Source organism: Spea bombifrons, chromosome 5, assembly GCF_027358695.1.
Source record: "Spea bombifrons isolate aSpeBom1 chromosome 5, aSpeBom1.2.pri, whole genome shotgun sequence".
In the NCBI taxonomy this organism is placed as follows: Eukaryota; Metazoa; Chordata; class Amphibia; order Anura; family Pelobatidae; genus Spea; species Spea bombifrons.
Window position 1 is genome coordinate 76,668,075 of NC_071091.1, and position 24,004 is coordinate 76,692,078.

The following is a 24,004-nucleotide window of genomic DNA, read 5'->3' on the forward strand; positions in this document are numbered from 1 at the left end:
ATTGTTGCAAATACTTGTCCAGTGTGGGCTTACAATGAGCTACATCAGCTGTAGCTTTGTTAAGACTCATGACTCTGGAGCCATTCAGAAAAAATCTCAGTACAATATGAACCGGCTCATTTGTCGTTCACTCAACCATATAACAAACAGGGAGGCAAGTTAGCAGAATACACAGTGTGGGGGAGAAAATACTGTGATGGTAATATAAGCGCAGTTTCATGGATAAATAGTAATGCACATTACAAACCCCTGAAAAATATATATTAAGGTTTTCACTTAAGAATGGGAAACACACATATCTAGATTGTAAGCTCAGTTAGCAGGGCTCTCCTTATCTTTTCTTCTTGTAAATCCAAATTATTTTGTACTGCTTACCTGAAGTACAGTTCTGCAAAATATGAGAAATGGATAAATAATAATTAGTTAAGAGCTATAATATGTATTCTCTTTTTGCAAATATCCATATTTGTGCAGTATGTGTATTATGGAAAGAAAAAAAAAATAATACTGGCATATTTTAATCCTTTTGGTGCAAATTGTTAGGAAAATATATCTTTACAAGTGTTTTGCCTGGTACAATTAGGAGGTAACTTATAACCCTGGAAATACAGTTAAGAAAAGACAAATTGAGGGGCAGTGTCTTATAGCAATTGTGTAGCAATAGGAATGAAAAAGAAAATGTTTTTGTGTGAAATATGTATTTAATGAAACATTCTTTTTGTGTGCAGATCTTCCAAGTTGCATACATAATAATTAAAGCAGCAAATTCCCCACGGCCAGGTAACTGGATATTAGAACGTTCTCAGGATGGTGTTGAGTTCACGCCTTGGCAGTATTATGCAATCAGTGACTACGAGTGCTTGAGTCGATACAACGTGACACCAAGACTTGGGCCACCAACGTACAGAAGGGATGATGAAGTGATTTGCACGTCATTTTATTCAAGACTTGTGCCACTGGAACATGGAGAGGCATAATTATTTCAAATTTTACTTTTCCACTGATTAAATAGTTGCAGACTGGTGTAGTATGTATTTATACCCATCACTTTCACCATGATTCATGGAACCTTGCTTTTTTGGTTACATCCCAATGTACGTAAACAACAGCCTGTTTTTTAGATGCCTTCTCCAGAATCCTGGAGCAGAAATCTGTGCTTCCATTGTCACGCAGATAGACCATGTACAACCGTTTGCCCTCTGCTTGTATTAGTAAATGAGATTGCTGTTGTGTTTCCTCATCTAATCTACAGACCAATGACATGACCAGCAAGGACAATTTGTTGGAAATTCTTGTCTTTGATGATCTCTTCAGCCTTGCGGTCATTGTCTGCAGGGAGCAAAGATAAGAGGAGCAGTAATCTTTGCAGTCTGTAGTTTCTCCCATAGGGAAAATATATATCAGTATGTATTTAGTTATAATTGGCTGATTTACATCAAAACCAAAAAAGATTTGCAGTGTTAAATTCCTTTGATTATCTTTGGAATTTTGTCTCTATCAAGATAAAAACTGTTGCTTTCAGGAAAAAAAACAAAACAGCTGGAATATCGCTCGAGCAGTCATAGTGTTTCCATAGACAGAATTTAAAGAAACATATAGCTGTTTCATATTTTGTTACAAGGTCTTTTAAGCATATTCTGTATAAAGCAGCCATTCATCACCTACTGTCTGATAGTGAAGAGAGTTTGCGCGGTGTTTGGAGGTTTAGTAAAATTTGAAGAAGGTAGCAGACAAAGGCTTTTCGATAAATGTTAGTTTATTACTCTAAAATCCCATAAAATAAACGATGGAAACTATAGTGGCAATTTATGAGCAGAAATAACTACATACATTTATCCATTAATAAAAAACATACAAAAAGGTACAAAGGTACAAATCCATCCAAGAAATCCATCGTTGGTGCCTTTGTTATTGCGTCAGCCAGATAACCCCGCCCACTCGATTGTGAATGGCTGATTCCATGCATATATTAACTCCCGTTTGACTTGACTGTGCAGCCGAGCAAATACTTTAGAAGTATAGCTAAGATAAACATAATAATGCAAAGTAATCATACTAATAAATTAAGTACCCATAGGAGATTTTAATATGACAAAACAAAAAAAGTTTAAGCACTCGCCATAACTTAAGTACGGCAGCATTTCGCGTGACATAAATACCGCTGCGGTTGACTGTACATATTGTGTTGGTGGGTATGAGCCCCTGTGATTCAGGACGGAGTCACCTTCTTTGTAGTAAGGAGGCAGTATTCTCCCGTGGGCCCACCAACACCGATCTAGTTAAGAAAACGGCGCACTCTCCGTTGGTGTCACAAATGTGGCATTTACTTGACTAGGATTGTCTTTTTTGTGCCTTTTATTTCTTGTTGTGCCTCAACATTTCCCGTTGATTAATCCCTATAGCTGTATGCACGTTATGTCTTCGGATAGTTGAATGAAGGCATCTAGTTTATTGTGGAATTTCCCTTCTTTTTTCCCTTAAACATCTGCTGGTTTTTTTTTCTGGCAGACTAAGCTTTTGAATGCAAACAAATGCATTATTCACTATGTATCATATTTATTTTTTTAAATGTGTATATTTGCTAATTTAAAAAAGTTGACCATTATTTACGTCTATTTTTTTCCTTTTCTTTTTTTAAGCTTGCCAATGCCATCCTGAAAGCTCTGTTTCAGGCATTTGTCGCCACGAGACTGGCATATGTGAATGTAAACCAAATGTGTTTGGAAAAAGATGCGATCAGTGCGTGGTAAGAAACAATAAAACCGGTTATTCTTAAAGTGAATGTATAGTGTAAAAAGAATAAGATCAGGGCAATTAAATATAGTTGATTTTATAACAGATACAAAGATAGATAACATAACAGTATTCTCCTGTGGACTCACCAACACGGATCCGGTTAAGCAAACGGCACTTCTATAGGGCCATTAACGCACTCTAGGAATTAAATACATTTTCATGGAAAGTGAGTGACTTTATGGTTTATTCCCACAGCATGGATTCTACGGTTTGACGTCTGGCATTGGATGTCTCCCCTGTGATTGTAACGAGTCAGGCTCCGTTTCAGATGCTTGTAATGATGCCGGGCAGTGCACCTGCGTACCTGGAGTAGCTGGACTCAAGTGTGATGTTTGTGCCCATGGATTTTATGCATACCAGGATGGCGGCTGCACTCGTAGGTTTTGCACAGTGTTGATTAGTTATGTTTTGGAGCTGATGCATAGCTATATTCAATTCTATGATCGCATGCCCCCCAGCTGTCCCGATTCAGGCGGGACAGTCCCGATTTGGGGTCTCTGTCCCGGGATGCCAGCGGCCGGAAGGGGCTTTCAATCCTGTTCGCAGCCGCTCAGAGGCTGTTTTCAATGTTGGCCGGCAGATCAACATTGAAAACAGCCGCTGAGCGGCTGCAAACGGGATTGAAAGCCTTTTCCGGCCGCCGGCGTCTAATGAAAATAAAGGGGCTGGCGTGCACCCACCGCGCCGCCCAATGGCCGTGCCTCAGCTCTTCGTCCCACCCCTTTTAAACTCTGCCTCCAGAGTGGCTTATAGGGGTATAAGGCATTTCTGGAGGCAGTGTGGCATATAGGGGGTATAAGGCATTTCTGGAGGCAGAGTGCCATATAGGGGGGTATAAGGCATATAGGGGGTTAAAAGGCATATCATGGGGCAGAGCGGCATATAGGAGGGTATAAGGCATATCAGGAAGGCAGAGTGTCATATAGGGGGTATAATGCATTTCTGGGGGCAGCTGTGCATAACTGGGGGGGTTGGCAAATAAAAGGAAATTTCTTAATAAATATGAAACAATTGTTTACATGAATTAACAAAGAAATAAAAGTTTCTTACAAGAATATCGTGAAGAATAATGTCATCAATTTTTGCAGTATCAAACGTTTTGATTCCAAAAATCAATGGAGGGAGGATAACATTAGCCTTTTTTAATTTAAAAAAAAAATTCTGCTGCTGTGGACTACTCTTCCAATGGTGCTCAGCCAGCATTATGGTGGACACCTGGCTGGATGGCTGAGAATCATAGGAATTGTAGTTCACAGCTAGCATCTGCAGCTTTACTGTTGCTGCACTTCCCATGACGCTCAGCCAGCATCATGGAAGTAGTATGTCTGGCTGAGCCTTATGGGAATTCAATTCAATGTGTTGGTTATTTTTAATATGCATGACTGTGCTGACAAAAATAAAGTGTGTTTTAAGTGGTGATGCAATTGCTTGTATCGGAGAGTTTTTTTTAAAAAAAAGTGTCCCCCTTTCACATTTTGCAATTTTCCAACATTGTTGTGTTACGTTTTCCTTCCCAGCTTGTGACTGTGCACACACCCAGAATAACTGTGATCCTGAGTCTGGAGAGTGCATCTGCCCTCCTCATACGCATGGACCCAAGTGTGAATTCTGTGACACCAACTACTGGGGTCATGATCCAGAACTTGGATGTCTGGTAAGAGACCTCTAGAATTATCAAAGCCTGTGCCGGATAACCATGTGACCAACAACCTAGTTGGTCTGGCGGGGATATCTGCCAACAGGATCATATTAATGCTGCAAATGTCAAGATGTCATGTATTTGTCTGATTTCAGGAATGTAACTGCAGCAAAGATGGGTCCAACAGCCTCCAGTGTGACCTTTCAACTGGCCAGTGCCATTGCAGAAAGGAATTTGGTGGACAGAGCTGCAGCGCCTGCCTGTTTGGATATAGGAAATATCCCGAGTGCGTTTCTTGTGACTGTGATCCCGAAGGCACGCAGTCTGCATGGTGTGATGATGAACGGAAGGTGTGCAGCTGCGTGGAAGAGACCGGCGAATGTGCTTGTAAGGTAAATAAACCCTGTTCTCTGTATTACTCCAACACGTGTTTTATAACATAACTTGATAAAAAAATATATAACATGGTATAATACATTGTATAGCTTCAAACATCCTTGGGAAAACAATGTTCTGTGTAAAACCAATGCATTTTTTCTGCGTGCAGTTTGTCACGTACTGTACATTATTTTGCAGTTTTTAGTAACAAAACCAGACTCCTTCTCCCCTGTCTGCACCGAGAGCACATGTCCTGCAGCCTGCACTGCTCCCATTGAAGCCAATTCAGCTAGAATCCATTGAATTTTTGTATTAAACATTAAAGAGAAAATGTTTAGCCCTTAAAGTAGGCTTTTTTTGGCCTCCACAAGATTTAGCCACTGCTTTTTGGAATAGATTGTGATTCAACCAAATTCAATCAATCACATTGGGAATGTGTATTTTAAGGTACAATGGGCCATTTTTGTCACATAACTCTCTGGTTGCATTAGCAAACTTTTATTTTGACCAAGATACCGTAGAATCCACAGTGCAAAGGCGCACAGATGATTTATGATTAATTATCTATTATGCTATTCATGAATGCAACTCCACCGACAGTATGATAAGGAATCTAGGTGATTGTCTAGTATTTTGGGCTTAAGTAACAGAGCTAGAACACATTATACAAATGGCTAATCTGCAAAATGTGTAAAATGATGTGTACTTTTGTCCTTTTAAAAACGTGATTTTATACACCTGCTTTGTTACAGGACAATGTGGTTGGAAGTTATTGCAACGAGTGTAAGGCTGGCACTTTTGCTCTTCATGCTGAGAATCCACTGGGCTGTTCCCTCTGTTTCTGTTCTGGAGTATCCCAGCTTTGTGCCGAAATGGAAGGCTATGTCCGCATACCTGTAAGTCACTGATATTTGTATTTATTGTCCTGTATCCCATTACCAAGTATACATTCTATTCTAATTTAAAGTTTTAAAATTAGCATTGCTAATTACCACAACAGTTTTTAGATAATAAGGTAAGAACAGTAGTTAATATTTAACTTGATACATGTAAAATGGTCATATTAATGTGATATCTGTGGCCTTGCCTTGATGGCGGGTGGGGCTAGTCACATATAGAGGCGGGGTTGGTCTTGTATAGGGGCCTGCTAGAAGGGAAGTCAAAGCAAAGTGGGTAGGAGAAAACAGGAAGTGGGTGGAGATTGGATATAGCCAAGTCCCGCCCCCTGCCAAGCAAAAATAAAGACTGGAAGACCCGAGGAAGCGGGGCTTTACCCGGAGAATCCTGGTCAAACCCAGAGAATTCCAAGATATGAATATAACATAAAAATTTATTGTTGAGCCGTAAAGGTCTAATGTTTGCGGTTGCATTAACAGTCATTCTTTTTATTTTGTCTGGCAATGTAAACCATGTTTTACACTTTTATCTTCTATTTATCTGGCCACAGATTTTGGCCTACGGTGGAATGCTGTCATATGTCATTACTTATTATGCTCTGGGAGATTCTGGTTCCTCTGATTTTGAGCCGAAGATTTTAATGAAAGGTGGGAGCGCCAGCAAACTGATTATATCTATGTACACCCCTGCTCCTGGAAACGCGGTGAGAACGGAGATTCAAGCCAGCATGACAGAGGTAAGTACTGTATATAAGTAATAGCCTGGCTTCTCAGCAGCTGCTCAAGTTCTCCACAGTTAAAACCAACTGGGCAAAATAAAACTGAGCCACATCAAACCAACATATGTATTACTTAGTAACCAACTCATAATGCTGCTAAGGATTAAGGCTCTTAGTTGAATGTTCAGTGCCAAGGTACAGACTTTTGGAACATTGTCTCTGATGCTTTAGACATTATTATTCTAAAGAGTAGGACAGCAAAATGTGAGCAATCCAATGGTCTATGCTGTGATCACAAAACTTCTCTGGAACTGTGTTTTTGTTTAATCCAATGTAATGGTTACCATTTAACTTCACTGAATGTTTCCTTTATTTGCTTGTCATTTGCAGAATAACTGGAGGTATTTTGATTCTGAACAGACTGTAACAAGATCAGATTTCATGTATGTTTTAAACAACATTGATTACATTCTAATCAAAGCATCTTATGGATATGGATTACAACAAAGCAGGTAAAGATTTAGTAAATTATGTACATAAATCACAGTCACGTTATACTTATGTGCTTGTAAAACATCAGGTCATCAGTTAATGTGTTCATTCTGTGTTAAATTCCTATTATTTTCCTCTTTTTTTGAACATTCCTAGGATCTCTAATATATCAATGGAGATTGCGGTGGAGGCATCAGACATGCATTCTGGCCGAGAAGCTGCTCATCTCATTGAGGTCTGCGAGTGCCCCCCTGGTTATAGAGGACTTTCATGTCAGGTAGGTTGCATTTCCAAAAAGTAGAATTTTATTCTGCCGTTTCAAAAACAATGGATTTACCCTTTTCACCCCATTTTTTTCTTTCTTTAGGAGTGTGCACCTGGATACTATAGAGAGAAGCTCTCAGAAATCAGTATCTTAGGGTTACGTTTCCAAAACCCTCCCTGTGTCCCCTGTCAGTGCAGCAACCACAGCGAGATCTGTGATCCAGATACTGGCAGATGCATGGTATGTAACATTATACAGGATCTCAAAGCAGCCAGATATATTACATTTCAGTCTCATTTATGATAATGCATTCTACATTGTAATTACATTAATAACTAACATTAAAATAATGTTAGAATAAAATTAGGGTGAAAACTTGTCAATTTTAGGGTCCTTGAGAGATAATATATTTTCAGTATTTACATCGTATTTATATATTATTTCATATCTTAATATTGCCTCACATTGAAGGGGTCAGTCAACATTTACAATTGAAACAATATTTTCATTTATTCAAGTCTACCTATGTTATATATAAGTAAAATCAGGGGTATTTTGTATGATTCTGAATGTATGTGCAAAACTGTAACTCTAGACCATCTAGATAAATATTTTTCCATTTGTGGTTATGTCTGTTTGAGCATTTAAATATTAGTTTAAATGATAGTAGATCAAGCCAGATGACTAAGGTGAATGTTATTGCATGTAATACCCACTGGCGTTGTACAATTTTATCCTACGACTCCCCCACCAGAGAGTTGGTTAATATTTTAATAATTTGCAATAATTTACTGTATAATCCCAATTTCCCATTCAATAAAAAATAGTGTGACAAACCTTATAGCATGAGGGCCATACATGTCACTTTTAGGGGTCCTAAGCACAGTCCTCTGGGGCAATCAGAGTCAGGAACAGTAGCTTTGAACAAAACAGCGCTTTATTTTAACCGCTTAAACCCCAAAAACCAAATCATAAAAAGAAAACCTAGCTCCCAATTGGAGCCCTCTCTAACTTAACTATGCTGGTCCAGACTGACCAGCCTAATCACCCACTAACTCAACCTGCCAGCCAGACCCAGCTACGCCAGGCTCTGGAAAACCTCCCCCAGACAACACACAAAACGTCCAGGCAGGTATTGCCTCACTTGGCTCAGGGATTGTCTTCTTCAGGGTCTCTCCTTGCCCTGGGAGCACAGGGAACTTCCTCTCCCCCCAACAGTCTCTCTGAGTATCAGGCTCCAGGGGTTTTTAATGTCCAGCACCTGTGCCTTATGCCGGCCCCATAGGAATCCCGGACCGGATCCTGTGGACTTCTTGCCTCCTGGAAAACCTGGCATGGAATTTCCACAAAATGGGGGAAATGGAGCATTGGCCCACCCTGCTCTCCAATTGCTCCACCCCAGGGACCCATATGTATAATCTGCATAGCAGCTGTACCCAGATGCCATGCCAATCAACTCCCTGGGGCTCACAGTCTCACAATAGATACAGCCATTAGCGGGCCAACATGTTAATAAAATACCATAAAAATACCATAACTATTTAGCTATGCTCACATGTCTAACACCGCATAGTGAACAAAAAAATCAATCTCCGAGTGCAAAAAAGTGTCTTTCATAAAAACATATGCCTTATAGCAATAGATAACATGCATCGACCAGTCTAAAAACCATACTGTCAGATTTCACCAATTTCCCTGATCATTACCTGAAAGTGGGTACATTGTTATAGAACCTCCTTGCTGCAGTATTAAGTGAAGGATTAGTGTATTACCAGCGACAACCAGTTATAGGCAATGCTGATTGTTGGTTTGCTGTCATGTTGCAGGACTGCCAAGATAATACAGCTGGTGACCACTGCCATCTATGTGCTCCTGGCTACTATGGGAAAGTAACTGGGTCAATTGCAGATTGCTCATTGTGTGCTTGTCCCAAGGGCAACAGCCAGAGGTAATTTTACATCTAAACACCTATTTTATGTTGAAATGTGTGTACAGTCTTCTCCCTTGTCTGCCATTACTCCACAAATCAGATATTTATGTTTTAATATTGCTTTTTTTAGAATCTTTTTTGATGGTGTCAGTTTCTAGTCCTCTTAGCATTAATGCTGGAATCAACATGATATGGTATCATAAACCGCAATTATATTGTTGAGAAATAACCATAAGAAGGCATCTTGAAGCGTCTGCAAATGAGCCAAAAATATATGCTTAACATCAATGTCCTACTTAGAAGCTTTTGTGAAAATGGGGTACTAAGTTGTACAGTGGAATACAGAGTTCAAGTGTCTGAATGACTACCTTTACGGTGGTATAGATCTGTCTGACCACTCCACCTCTGCATATAGATAGATGATGTCTGCGCATGACACCATATTCTGGCACTAAATATTCAGTTGCACGCGGAAGCATGACGGAGAAGTTCAGACCTCTTCCTTCTCCCAAAACAATGTGCTGTGTTGAGTAGATTGATCTCTTAAACCTCCTAGCTGGGGCTCAATAGGCCGTTTGAAGCTGGCATTCTTCTGAGGTCTCCTGTCCTTGGAAGCTGACTAGGGTAATATAGCTCTGATTACATGCTGTATTAGCAAATTAGAGAAATTAAGTATAAAAATATAAACATAGAGAAATAAAATCTGCTCTAATATGACAGTATGCAGTTCTGCGCTATAAATTGTGAGAAGAATTGTTAAACATTTTAAACTCCCTTTTACTGTTTATGTTCCTAGTTTTAGCCCCACATGCGTCCTAGAAGGTATTAATGATTTCCGTTGTGATGCCTGTCTACCTGGATATGAAGGGCGATACTGTGAAAGGTAAGGACCATATGTGCTATTGAAAAGAGAGTATTACAGTCAGTTTTTACTCTTTTTTTGGGGGGCGAACATTGAAAACAACAAAGAAGACATACTTTTCTGTGTTTTCCCAATAGCTTATGCCATCTTCAGCAAAAGACCCTGTCATCTTTTGGACCAAAACCCTATCAATTTTCCTAAAGCTTGAGGCGAGCACTAAACTCAGTGGCTCCTGTAAATGCTATTATCACTGAAGCCTATGAAACAAGCCAGGTTGTCGGTGTTGGCCAAGCTGTTGGGCTTCACAGAAACACTAGAAAAGTTGGACCAGTTCAGTTATTTAAAAGACGCTAAAATAAGAACTTGACATTTTCTTTAACAATAGCTACTTATGATGCAAGGGAGTTATGGTGCAAACATAAAGTATTTAATAATGTATTCTGTATATGTTTTGTAACATGTAGGTGTTCTCTTGGCTACTACGGAAATCCAAATGAGCCTGATGGCTTCTGCCAGAAATGTGACTGCAACCCAAGCGGCTCATTGAATAATGAATGTGATCGGCTAACCGGCCAGTGCATTTGCAAAACAGGAGTAACTGGCCGTCTTTGTGATACTTGTGAATTAAGACACATTCTTTTGGAAGAAGAATGTATATGTAAGTAACACACATCAGTACACTCTATACTGTGCCGATAACCTAGCTATTTTGTTAGTGGAAGAAAGGGACCTTTGACATAGGTATATAGAGTTGGGTGGACGGGGAATGACGCTGTGATAAGAGCAACTTATAAGTCAAAAGAACCAGTTCACACACATAGTCGAAAAAGTTTAATAATGCAAGGAAAGTGATGGATCAGAGGCACGAACAAGTACATTTCGGTACAATGGCCAATCTAAGCCAAAAATTAGGCGGTCACCCTTGCCACTAGTGGTGCACCTAATAAATCGCACTTCATGTGACCCAAACATAATAAGATATGAAACCGTTGAATATGTTTTATTTCATATTATAATTAGATACGGGTAAAGAGTGTCCTCGTTATTTAATGCTGTTTAACGATTCCTTCACCAACTCTTACTAGATGCTTCGTGCTCATTGTGTGGGATAACGTTATTAATGTGAGACGTTCAGGGAAACTTACCCAAGCCTGTTTCAGTGGTGTCCTGCGTGTGATAATACATAGTGACGGGCCAAGCTGCTACATAGTAGTGCTGCCCTTTGATTGGAAGTAAAGGGTTTTTTAGAACCTGTTGAGTCTATTATTGTAGGATCCATGCAACACTTCTTAATAGATATATCTTAACACCACTTCTTCAGTGCACCTTAATAAAATGATCTAATACTACTGGGGTATAAAGTACTCAAGCTGTTTCCTGCCTGTCCATGGCTTTGACCATTTATTTGTTCTTTTATTTCCAGCTTGTGATGATGATTGCACTGGAACCTTACTTGATGATTTGGATAGTTTGCACCAGGCCATCTTCTCTTTTAATATGACCGGTATTGGTAGACCACCTCATCAAACTCTATTCAACTTGGAAAATGTGACAAATCACTTTAAGGTATCTTACTCAAAACGTATAACACATATTTCAACCAGATATGGCGGTATTTGATTAGGTATTTATCTATCTATCATCTATCTATCTATCTATCTATCTATCTATCTATCTATCTATCTATCTATCGCTTGCTTTCATCATGTTTCATCCATCCATCTGTAATATAGACTTATAAGAAAGTTATACTTTACTGTAAGAGTGGCAGATAAGTGGAACAGCCTCCCAGAAGAAATGGTAGATATATGTAGAATGTGGGTCTAGTTTAATTTTAATCAACAACATTAGATTGCAAATGAAATATTATAACATAGGCAGCTTTGTGAATAAGAACGTGTTTTAATAAATATTAATTATGTTACTTTAAGTTTCCCTCCATCCCTCCGTACAAATAATGTAGTTGCTCTCTGTAGACAAGTTGTGGCTGATACTGTCCAGATCGGGGAAAACTGGATAAAATCTAATAAAGGGTCTTTATGATGTTCTTGAAACTGTTCAAATTGGATCTGTAGATGAAGTTGCTGCTCTCTCCGTAATGTAATCAGGTCCCGGCTTAGAGCATGATGTTCGCCAATTACCAGAGGCAATTATATGCAAATATAATTTTAATACATATTTAAATATGCCTTAAAAGCCAAAAACGATGGTTGATAGGAGATTAAGATACAACAAACATTGAGGTTCATGGAAAGGGCTCACAGGATTTATTGAAAGGTTACGAGCACATAGCTGAAACGCAACAGCTCTTAAAGTCTAAATCAACAGCAATCACTTTATTTTGAGGTCTGCCCGGAAAAAAAAAATAATACAAAGTGTTGAAAGTCACACATTAAATAAACTGAAAGTAAATAGCATCTATCTATCTATAAAATACCCTGTTCTTTGGCCATTTATACATTTCTGCATGTTTTAGGCTTGTATCTCTAGATTGTAAATTTGTTTGATCAGTGCCTTCCTCACCTGTTGTCTCTGTAAGTCAATTTGTTATGTTATATACTACTTGTTATGTCCTGTCCACCCATTGTACAGCGCTACGGAATTTGATGGTGCTATATAAAACAATAAATAATAATAATCCATGTATGTTCAGGCTGGAGAAGTACAGATTTGATTTGTATTCCTGTCCAAGGTCCATGAGCATTTATTATGGCATCTCTGGAATCTCTTATATTTCTCAGTCAGGTTAATGTCATCATTACATTTTTTAAATGTATTTGACTAAAAACACATATTCATTTATTTCATATGTACATACGGTATATTCCATCTGTTAGGTATATTCCCAAGTAAAGTTTACATTATTTTTATCTAGGTTTATGCAAGTAAAATGTGTAGTTTTAAGTCACGTTTCTCAATATTCTCAATAACTAGACAAATTTGGATTGTTTTTCAGGAGTCTGTGCCAATAAGAGTCAGCCCAATAATATCCCTGGACAAGACAATGGAGCAGCTCAGTTCTTTGTCTAAAGACACCCTCCAACTTGAGCAGCACGTGAGTACACGCCATAATCTGCAGATTGATTTTCCTACAGTGCCTCTTTTATTAAGATCGCCATAATATGAAGTTTGCTTTGTTATACCTTGGACAGCTTTAATTCTATTTACGTCTATTTCTTAATGTAAAATCTAGTAAGGCAAATATTAAAAAGTAGACCTCATATGTGTCCAATAAGGTCAATACATATAGTGCTACAAAAACGCAATTGCCCCCAATTTCTATTTTTGCATATTTGTCACCATTTTTTTTTTTTTTTTTTTTTGATCATCCAAATAATTTTAATATTAGGCAAAGATAACGTGCAGTTCTTAAATGATCTTTTCATTTGTAGAAGGAAAAAAAATCTGACCCTTGCCCCCTTAGATACTAAACCAATTAACCAAATATAATAGATAATTGGGTTTAATTTCACTAGACACACACAGACATAATTACAATAAATACCTTTTCAGGGCACTGTAGTATTTCTTTTTTTTTGCTTTATGAAATTCGTATATCTATCCTGCGAGATCAATTAAAATTAGGTTAATTATGTAAAATATTTTATTACATACAGGTGCTTTGGAGCGTTTAAGATTCAGTGATATTATTAAATGGTTCAAAATGATCTATACATTGCTCATTGTTCTACAACTTAAATGTAATTTGTTTTGCATTTTAAAAAATCTAAATCATACATGTTTACTTTTCCCTAAGATGGAGCAGGTGATAGGTGATGGAGAAGCACTGAACAATGCCACCATCAGAACTCTGAATAAGACTCAAGAGTTAATCGGCTTTATTGACAAAATGCAAACGACTATTCAAGGTACATTTATTGCCATTTAAATGGGGTTATCCCCAACAGTTGTTGAACTACAGATACCTATCCAGCAATTATCTGGTTGTCAAAGATAGAAGTTGTTTGGCGATATAAGGGCAGTTCTTCCTTTTTGCGCGTACTTTATTAACTTTAAATAGTTATTTAAATCAACGCAGACTTTCTTCTAGTACTGAGGTTGATAGCATACATGGACAACTATAGGACTTCTAGCACCCATGGTAAATTAAGTGCTACATGTATACTTTCTTTGTAAAAAAAAACATACTGTATATACCGGCGTATAAGACGACTTTTTAACCCCAGAAAATCTTCTTAAAAGTGGGGGGTCGTCTTATACGCCGGGTACTAACTTAGAAACCCCTAAGAAATGCAACCACCGGGTACTTACCAAGCCGGAGGTTCCCACGAAGCCACCAATCTCTAGGGGAGGGGCGAGTGAAGAAGCCGCCTCCCCTGGGCCGGTCTTCAGGGCCGCGCCGAGGTAGGTGCAAGATCGTGATCTCCCCAACTAGCCCTGATCAGCAGGGCTGGTTGGGGAGATCACGACCTCCCTCTAACTAGCCCGACATTAGGGAGCTCGAGGTCTGGCACTTCAGACCTCGGCTTCCCTGCTCTCTAATCACTACGTGTCGGCTATTGATGCCGAGCCTGGGGATGACGTCATGTCCCGGCGCTCGGCATCAATTGCCGGCGCGTAGTGATGAGGGAGCAGGGAAGCCGAGGTCTGAAGTGCCAGACCTCGCGCTCCCACAACTGGATGGAAGAAAGAAGACAGAAGATAAGGTAAGAGATGGGGAGAAAGGGGTGTGAGTGCAGTGTATGTATGTTGGTGTGATATGGTCAGTGTATTTGTAAGCTGGTGTGTGTATATATACACACACACACACACACACACACGTGTCCTGATGAAAGTCTAATAAACAGACTGAAACGTTGATTAGAAAACTGCTGTTTCTGGAGTGATTATTTAAAGAAGTCCCTGGAGTGCCGGTAACGATTTTTTTGATATTATAAGATTTGCTGTTGCAGCTACTTGGCACCGGGCTAAAAAAGTGGTGATTGGTGTGCAATTGTTGATTTTGGACTTTGTATATATATATATATATATATATATATATATATATTTATATATAATATATATACACACACACTGATGTATGTATGTATGTATATATATATATATATATATATATATATATACATACGTGTGTGTGTGTATATATACATATACATATACATGTGTGTAAAGGCAGGGGTGTGTGGTGAGGGCAGTGTATAAATGTGTATGTATGGACAGGCATATGTGTAGATATATATATACACACACATATATATATATACACACACATATATATACACACACATATATATATATATATACACATATATATATATTATATATATGTGTGTGTGTGTGTGTGTGTGTAAGGGCAGTGCATGTATGTATATGTCAGCAAATCAACCAGCAAATCACCGGTAAGGTACATTGCTTGCCGTGATTGGCTGGTTGTTGTATGCTGGGTAGAGGGGTAGTCTTATACGGCGAGTATAGTCCAAACTCTATATTTGAACTGTAAAAGTTGGGGGTCGTCTTATACGCCCGGTCGTCTTATACGCCGGAATATACGGTATATATAGAGAGTGGCACCCCTACCAACTCAGCATACTAGACAGCTGCCTAATTTGACTATGTGGCCAGATCTGTCGTTTCTAGTGTTTGGGAGCTTTCTAAATGAGCTATTAACCTATCTTTCTTGCAGTATTGGTGGAAGTGGTCGAAAGCCTAAATGAGACGAGCATTGATACACAGCTCTCTGACAATTTGCAATTAAATTATGAGGATGATGTCTCCTTAATGCTCAGTTCTATGAGGTCGAAATATTTTAATGATCAAAGTCAAGATGCTACCAAAACCCTCAAGTAAGCGCTTTTATTTTCTTGTTTTTGCGAAATATATATATGTATGTGTGTATGTATATGTATGTGTGTATGTGTATATATATATATATATATATATATATTAGTATACATGTTAGTACGTATACATTTTATATTATTATTATACGTACATATATTTGTTTTGTTTATTAGATGTTCACAGGGAAAAAAGGAATTGCTAAATCAAATATATCTATATAAATTAAAACACACTTTTAAAATGAGTTGCCCTTTTCCTTATTTTTTTATACCGCCTGTCACAAGAACACAAGAAGTTAGACTAAAGGTGAATTCTGCAGAGAGTACCAGACCCGAACCAATAGCGGTATTTACTTTTATCTGAGTAGTTTTTTTCCCTTTATGATTTATCAGAGTATCAGAAGGCTATCTACACAGAGTTGAGAAAGAATATGAGAAGCCACACCAAGATTTAACAAAGTTAAAAAATAGTCTTGAAAATGCCCTCGCACAACGTAACAACAAACTACTGGCAGCGGAGGATTTGCTGTATGTGGCATCTGCAAACACCAACAACACCAACGATCTGCTGGTCATTATACAAAGAAATCTGGCTGATTTGAGGGTAAGTGAGTTTCAGAATTTATGTTTGTAATTACCTATTAATGTGGTAAAACAATTGATCAAGGTTAAAAAAATACTTTTACGTTTGAAACATCTTTGCATCCCGGGGGAACTCTGCATTAGTCCTAGGGGCTGCAAGTATGAAAGTTGACCCATGGATAACTAAAAAAAATCATAAGGAACAATCAAAATAATTTTAGCGGAATGTATTTTTATTTATTTTCCCTTACAGACAAAAAAACACGACCTTCAGGAAAATAAGAACCGTTCTGTGTTGTTGATTGAGGAAGGTCTTGGGCTGGTGGATGATGCAGTTTTGCTTGCAGAGGACACCATTAATGCTACATCTGTATGTATCCAGGTGTCACTGAATCAATTGGACCATAGAGAGTCATTTAATGTGGATTTAATGTTGTAATGTTGTCCATAGGTTTTGGAGACCCACCAAGAGGAGCTTCTTCTTTGGAATTCTAAACTGAGACACCATGTAGATCGTCTGGTAATGCAGATGGCCAAAAGAGACGCACTTGACATGGTCTATAAGGCAGAAGATTATGCAGCTGAACTACACAAACTTTCTGCTTCTCTAAATAGGTAAACATAGCAGTGTTAATACCAAAATGTAGTTATTAATTCATCCAGTTCAGTCATATTCATATAAGTCAGCATTGCCATCTACCTTGGTTTTGTCACGGTATTAAGTTAAATGGAAGTCAAATCTAAATTGCTACAAGCTGGGTAGTAGAAGAAGATGTGATTATTTTATTAAAACAAATGCATAAGCAGAACAACACATCTGCTATTTAAAGCTGTAAACCTTAGTTGTAGCATTTGATGATGTGATTTTTTTTAACTCATTTTGCTACAAAATCTTTTCAGCAAAAACATCATATTTTAAAGGGACAATATAATAATATATCTTTTTTGTGTGTTCCCAGTTCTCTTTTAGATGTAAGGAATGCCTCTTTGAATGCCACCAGTGCGATCCATTCTCACACAGATATCAAAAATATGATTGAGCAATCAGAGGTTCTTGCAGAACAGTGTAACCACACAGTTACAGGAGTCCTGGCAATGGTAAGGTCTTCAAAGAGCGTCAGGTGCATAGGTCTAAAGAACATGGAATGGTAAAAAGATTACTGTTAGTGTTATCAATCCACAATGACATTTTAATAGACAATTGTATTAACACTCTTAATAGACTTGTATCCTAATGACATCCATATGCTAAAAAATATACAAAATTTAGGTTACGGTACACCTTCTATAGCCAAAACTCTCCAGTACAGTATCAAAGATTAAGCACATTTTATTAGAACGTGGGTTTTTATTTTTCAGATTATTATATTAACTAGATTGATTAATGTTTATTGGAAATAATGTCACTAGTAATGTCCACTCACTGTTACTTAAGATCAGTAAGAATTGCTAGTTCATTTTTAGGTTGTATAATTTTCATCAGTTAACCCTATGAACTATATGATATGGCGCCTAAGGTTTTAGACCTAAAAAGTAAGCACTAATGTATAGTTTAGTTAACTGGCAAAAAAACCCAACTAATCCATAGTGTCTGATAAGTAGTGGCTTCCCTGGCCAGGTACCCCTGTAATAAATTAGCCCAGAAAATGTGTCTTACAATGACAGAAATCATACACGAAACCTAGAGAAGAACTATAGAATGCATCTGGTCACAAACAAAATTCTCCTTAAAGTAAAATAATAACTTAGATCTCCAGTGTTATGTGAAAGCATCAACATCCCATCACTTTCCAGACCTCTATTTGCTTAGTGTTAGAATATATTTTGTCCTTCACATCACAACAATGCAAAAAGCTTATTGGATCTCAGGTTTATGGACCCCCAAACATGTAGATAACTTTTTGAAAAAGGACCATATCCTAGAACTCATTTTGTTCTAAATGCAACATTTTATATTGGGACTGTTTCTGCTGTGCTTAGTTTTAAGTAGTTATCCAATGCCTACATCATAGTGTTGCCTATAACCAGTTTTTTTTAATTGTCCATTTGATTTGTCCTTATAGCGTTCATATTAAAATATGTATGGTGCCAACAAATGGCATCCTTGACCAAATATTAAGATATAATGCAGTTATTTTCTTTAATAGCACTTGATAAATGTGTAAATGACAGACAATATATACCACCTGACTTGAGCTTAATTCCCCAACCTACCTTACTGACCATGGTTAACATTTTATCACTGCAGGTATAGCACTGAAACTACAACTTTTACTCTAAGAACACAAACAAACACAAATCATTTTTGACTTATTACATCATTTAAAAAATCTGATAACGATATGTTTTCTTTTAAAAGGTTTCAGGGGCAAATGGATCTTTACAAGTTGCACCAAAAAATTCTATGAAGTTCAGCACACAACTTCTGAATGAGGCCAAAAATTTAAGTCTTAGCACGGAAGGTAAGGGTCTGGGAACTTTGATAGTTTCGTACCATATTATACTATATTTTTGTCAGTACCATAGCTTTACATGACTTTAGGAGTATTAGCTACTTTTATAGACCCCAATGATAGACATTCTTATTTGATCCAATAAAAGAATGGTTATATGAGGACGCATGCCACACTCCTATACCTCTGCAGTGTCCAGCTTCGTGTGTCCAGCTGGCAGCCAGATCTACGACAGTAAAGGTAAGTGACCAGCGCCATCTGGCACTGGCCCACAAGGCATTTACCCGGTTTGCCAGTTGGCCAGTCCAGGCCTGCATACAAATAGATTACTGTTTATTTCAGTGATTCTGTGTCATTTTGGATGTTTTAAACAAAAAAATGGAAGCTGAAAGGTTACGTGGCATCCGCACTGTAATCAAATGACACTTCAGTATGACAACGTGAAGTTACCATCATCAGACAGAGCAGAAACACCTACTGAGAAAAATAAAAATCCAATTTCTTATGCCCGACACTTGTTTGTCATTGACAGTTCTTCCTTTCAGATATTTAAATTGGTAATCTTCTCAAACTCTTTTGTTCGTTCCCATAGGTCTTGTGTCTGATTTGAACGATCTGAAAACAAAAGCAGATACAATACAAAAACGCACTCATGCATTTACACGTCAAATAAGTGAACAGCTTCTGGCTCTGAGAAATTTACCAAATGGTAAGTAGCATTAAGGCGTATTCATTTACTTCTAGCTGTACCTACAAATTGTACTTCCACTAATAAAAATGTGCATCTTTGATGGAAATGCAGACAAAAGAGTCTTTGTACAGGTGCACAATAGAAACACATAAATGATTTGCTTCGGTTTAATTCCTGACCATCTCAGCATAATCCTCTGTTCATTCCAAATGGGCATTAACAAAACAAAGCTGAATTTTATCCTAGTGTAAAAGGTATCTTCTTTACCTATAAAACAAAACTTTTTTTCAGTTTTTATAGCAAGAATCTATTAGTGTCTGCTTTTTGGTTGCCTATGTTCCTGGAAAAAACATATACAGTATTAAATAATTATTTCTTGGGCATATTCATTAGAGTAGGTGGAACACTGCATTTAAAAGGGAGGTTCCGCAAGTTCTCAGACATTATATATATTTGAAAAGACTCTAAAAGAAGAAATGTATGGTTTTGTGATGACAACGTAATGAATACAGTAATGATGACATCACGCTTATGTCATTAATGAGACATTGCTATGCTTCAGAAACTGAAAATGTGATGAGACTGCCAAAAAAAAAAAGAAAGGTCTCCTAAGATTTATTTGCTAAACATATTGCTGGAACAGAAGCTTTAATTATTGATTCAGTTCAGACATACAATGCCTAGACTTCCTCCTGAGAGCGAGGCCTGCTTACCTGTTAATGGCTGTTCAGTGTGATTTTCTGACAAAATAAGTCATTAAATGCTGTGAATATGTTTCGATACACACTAAAAGGCTGTAACCGTGCTCCTAACAAAAATGTGTCCTTCTTTTGCCTTTTGAAATGTTGAGAAGCATAATTTCTGAAATAACCTCTGAGCTTCCAAGCCCATGCTTTTATTTCTTGCAAAACAATAACTGCGTATCCACATCCCCAACAGGGCAGGAGCCCAGGGGCGGGCTGGGCCGGGGGGCAATTGCCCCCCAGGCCGCCCGAAATCTAATCTAAACGGCCGCTGGGGGCTGATGCCGCCGGCCGGCGCTACTTTAATACTTTTTTTTTTTTAAATTTAATATGGCAAGCCGGATCGGCTATTAAATGAAAAAAAAAGTATTAAAGCAGCGCCGGCCGGCGGCATCAGCACCCAGCGGCCGTATGCAACGGCCGCCAAGTGATGGGAGCAGCGTGAGGGGTGAAAGCTCCGCCCCCTCGCACTCACCTTTCACCCCTCACGCTGCTCCCATCACTATGCGGCCATCAGATTGTTGGAAATCGAATTTAAATGGCCGCTGGGTGCTGATGCTGCCAGCCGGCGCTACTTTAATACTTTATTTATTTATTTTTAATATGGCAAGCCGATCCGGTGTATTAAATAAATAAAAAAAAAAAGGATTAAAGTAGCTCTGGCCGGTGGCATCAGCACCCAGCGGCTGTTTAGATCAGTTTTCCAGCAGTCTGATGGCCGCATAGTGATGGGAGCAGCGTGAGGGGTGAAAGGTGAGTGCGAGGGGGCGGAGCCACTTCACTTGACTTGCCCCCCAGGCCTTAGGCTGCCGGCCCTCCCCTGCAGGAGCCACATTAATGTCTGTGAGTAATTTAGTGTGGGGTTAGTATTAAAATCTAGTCTGCATTCATTCCTCATAAGAATAATCCTCATTGGGATTTTGTGTCCTAAATTGAGAACCACCCCTTAATTCAGGTTTCAATAACAGCCTCTTTATATGTACTTTTTCTTAGAAATGTTTTCCCTTTTCTCAATTTTTCAACTTCACTTTTCAAAGCGAAAAAGTTCATAATTTGCTTTATCTACCCTGGAACAGATACCAGTGAGAAACTACAAGATGCTAAAGAGCTTGCCTTGTCTGCCAATGTCAGTGCAGCTGGCACTTTAAACCATATCACGAACTTCAACCAAAAGGTGTTAACTGCGTCCTCTGCGCTGTCCAAAGTCAATGACACGCTGCGGAAAACCAACGAGCTTCTAGCGGACTCATCCAAGACGGGTATGTTTCCTGCATTAATGCACTCGCCGATACTTTTCTGCAAAAATATAGGGTGCACGGAATACTTTGGCATAGAATGTACAATCGTTGTGGAAGAGGTTTAATATGCTGTTCATTTTTTTTATCTGCTCTGTAAAGCCCGAGCAAGAGCCAAAGCAGAGCTTGGCCAGGCTTATTGAGTCATCTCAAACTCTGGAGACTAAACTGACCAAATATCTCTTATCTACTGTCAAATTCTAAATTTCCTGAAATAAGGGACCCCATTTTCAGCTTGACTACCAGCTCATGGTCTCCCCCCCCCCCGAAGAGCTGTCACAACTGCTGTGAACCAGAAGCGTACACACCACAGTTCTTCAGCCTGATAGAGCCTTCAGCCTTCAGCCTCAAGAGGTTGAGCCCCAAAATAAGAAGACAGGGACTTTGGTGATCAAAATAGTGTGGAGGTGTATAATATATAATATATATAGGAAGAGTCATATGTAGCACTTGCTGGAGGTACAGAATACCTGTCTACTTAATGCCTCAGGTAGGTACTCAGGACAGGTACCACAGAATGCCAGGTCAGATAGTAGCCAGCGCTGGGTATGTTATAATAAACAAGTAGTCAGAAAAAGCCAAGGTTGGTACACAGCGCAGGTAGTCGGGATAGCTGGGTTTGGGACGCAGATAATGTCAGCAAGGTACAAAATCGCAAGCCAGAGAGTCAACAGAACTTTCTGGAGCAGATTCTCCTGATACGTGTAACAGGAACACAATAGGGTGCTTCTTAATAGCAGTTCCGGGTTTTTAAATCCATCGCAGGGATGCCTCTTGTTGCGCGGCACAGGTTGGCCCTCTAGTGCGCATCACAAATTTGCCTGCAGCCCGATGGGACTGCACTGCAGACGGCTGTCGGGTAGGCACTGGCAGAACTGGCTAGCTGCCGCTTGGTTGCCGGTAGTAGGACTTTTCTTCGTGACAAAGGCCATGCTAAGAACACACAACGCGCCCGAGTATTAGGTTCACCTATGTTAATGTTTTTATGTATACTGTATGTGCAAGCTCCTAAATATGTTGTGTTTCACCAGCGGTAACAGCGGAAAGCAGAATTAAAGAAGTGGAAACACAGGCCAACATTTTATTGGATAGACTGAAACCCTTGAAATTGCTTGAGGAAAACCTAAGCAGAAATCTATCTGAAATTAAAGAGCTTATTAGTCAGGCCCGTAAACAGGCCGCATCGGTAAGTGTGATAAAAGTGTTACGGAAAAAAGAGAGTTTCAACTATTACCTTTTACTGATGACTTCTTAGTCAGCCATAGATAGTATAAGGCATATTTAGAATAATGATCTCAGTACCATAAAAACAACCCCTTTCGATGGTTAAAAGAGGCGCTATTTTTAATAGAATCAGTTACCATACAAGTGGAAGCGGATTTCCAAGAAAAACACATATCTAAAAACATATCATATTTTTTAAACCCAAACATTTCTTTGCAACAAAAATTGGATTTATAGATGAATTATTTCAATATTGGTTCTGGTCCACTTACCATTTCACTGATTGAGGATACTGTTCCCTTGCGTACCATAGACAGCTCACTACAGATAACTGCCTTTTAGTTTATCTAAGAGAGACAGCAGTACCACTTTAAGGAGAGAGACCCTGACATAAAATAAGTTTGATAAGTAGCTGTGGTGTTGGCATGGCCTGTTAATAGTCTATATAATTTAGCTATAAAGCACTCTACAGCACATAGCACTGAACGAGCAATTGTTTTTCGATATTAATAATAAATTGTTTTCTATTTTTTCAGATTAAAGTGGCTGTTTCAGCCGACAGAGATTGTGTACGCTCTTACCACCCAGAGCTCTATTCTACACATTTCAGCACTCTAACTCTTAATGTTAAGACCGGCGAGCCGGACAACCTGCTTTTCTACCTGGGCAGCAGCACGAAAGTGAGTGACTTTAATGTTTCATGCATTTGTTGACAAAAAGCCATTTCAATGCCAGATGTATCATGCAGTAAAGAGAAATTTGAAGAACATTTACTAAGAAAAGATCGTGTCCCTCTACAGTCATTCGCTTAGAGGTTTAAAGTGCAAATTTGCCCTTGTGGAGAAACTTGCAATGTCTGGCCCTTCTTGCATTGGGATACTTCTAAGCTTCAGACTCCATTATGTGCCATAGATACTCAAATCAACGTTTCCAAGAAATGTTCGACTATCAATAACTTGGGGGCTAAAAGTTTCCTACGAGTTGTTCTCCCATTGAGTTGAGTCTTTATTCAGTTCTGTATGAGTTGTGCATTCACCTGGCGTTTACCTGGACACTGAACATGAAAGCGGCTACAAAAGTTTTGAAGTCATTTTGATCTACAGTATGCAACTAAAGTAATCGTATATATGAACATACAGAAGACAGATATTCCAGGGAATTATTACACAGTGAAAAGGATTTTATTATTAATAAAACTTCTAGTCATAATGTTAATGAAATTACAGCATTTGAAAAAT

General features: G+C 38.6%; 1 protein-coding gene across 1 annotated transcript in view; it reads left to right on the top strand.

Moving 5' to 3' along the window:
* The window catches only part of LOC128497704 (laminin subunit alpha-1-like), a 46,920-nt gene that overhangs the window by 7,003 nt on the left and 15,913 nt on the right, over nt 1-24,004 (top strand). The window contains 28 exon segments of the mRNA XM_053467865.1: nt 729-971; nt 1,253-1,321; nt 1,651-1,723; nt 2,640-2,746; nt 2,992-3,172; nt 4,314-4,450; nt 4,591-4,827; nt 5,566-5,713; nt 6,094-6,446; nt 6,819-6,940; nt 7,077-7,197; nt 7,288-7,425; nt 9,012-9,133; nt 9,912-9,998; nt 10,442-10,635; nt 11,401-11,543; nt 12,934-13,032; nt 13,735-13,846; nt 15,622-15,781; nt 16,172-16,382; nt 16,614-16,730; nt 16,812-16,975; nt 17,320-17,458; nt 18,720-18,822; nt 19,406-19,522; nt 21,324-21,506; nt 22,574-22,728; nt 23,303-23,446. Coding sequence (XP_053323840.1) covers nt 729-971; nt 1,253-1,321; nt 1,651-1,723; nt 2,640-2,746; nt 2,992-3,172; nt 4,314-4,450; nt 4,591-4,827; nt 5,566-5,713; nt 6,094-6,446; nt 6,819-6,940; nt 7,077-7,197; nt 7,288-7,425; nt 9,012-9,133; nt 9,912-9,998; nt 10,442-10,635; nt 11,401-11,543; nt 12,934-13,032; nt 13,735-13,846; nt 15,622-15,781; nt 16,172-16,382; nt 16,614-16,730; nt 16,812-16,975; nt 17,320-17,458; nt 18,720-18,822; nt 19,406-19,522; nt 21,324-21,506; nt 22,574-22,728; nt 23,303-23,446 — 4,179 coding nt within the window.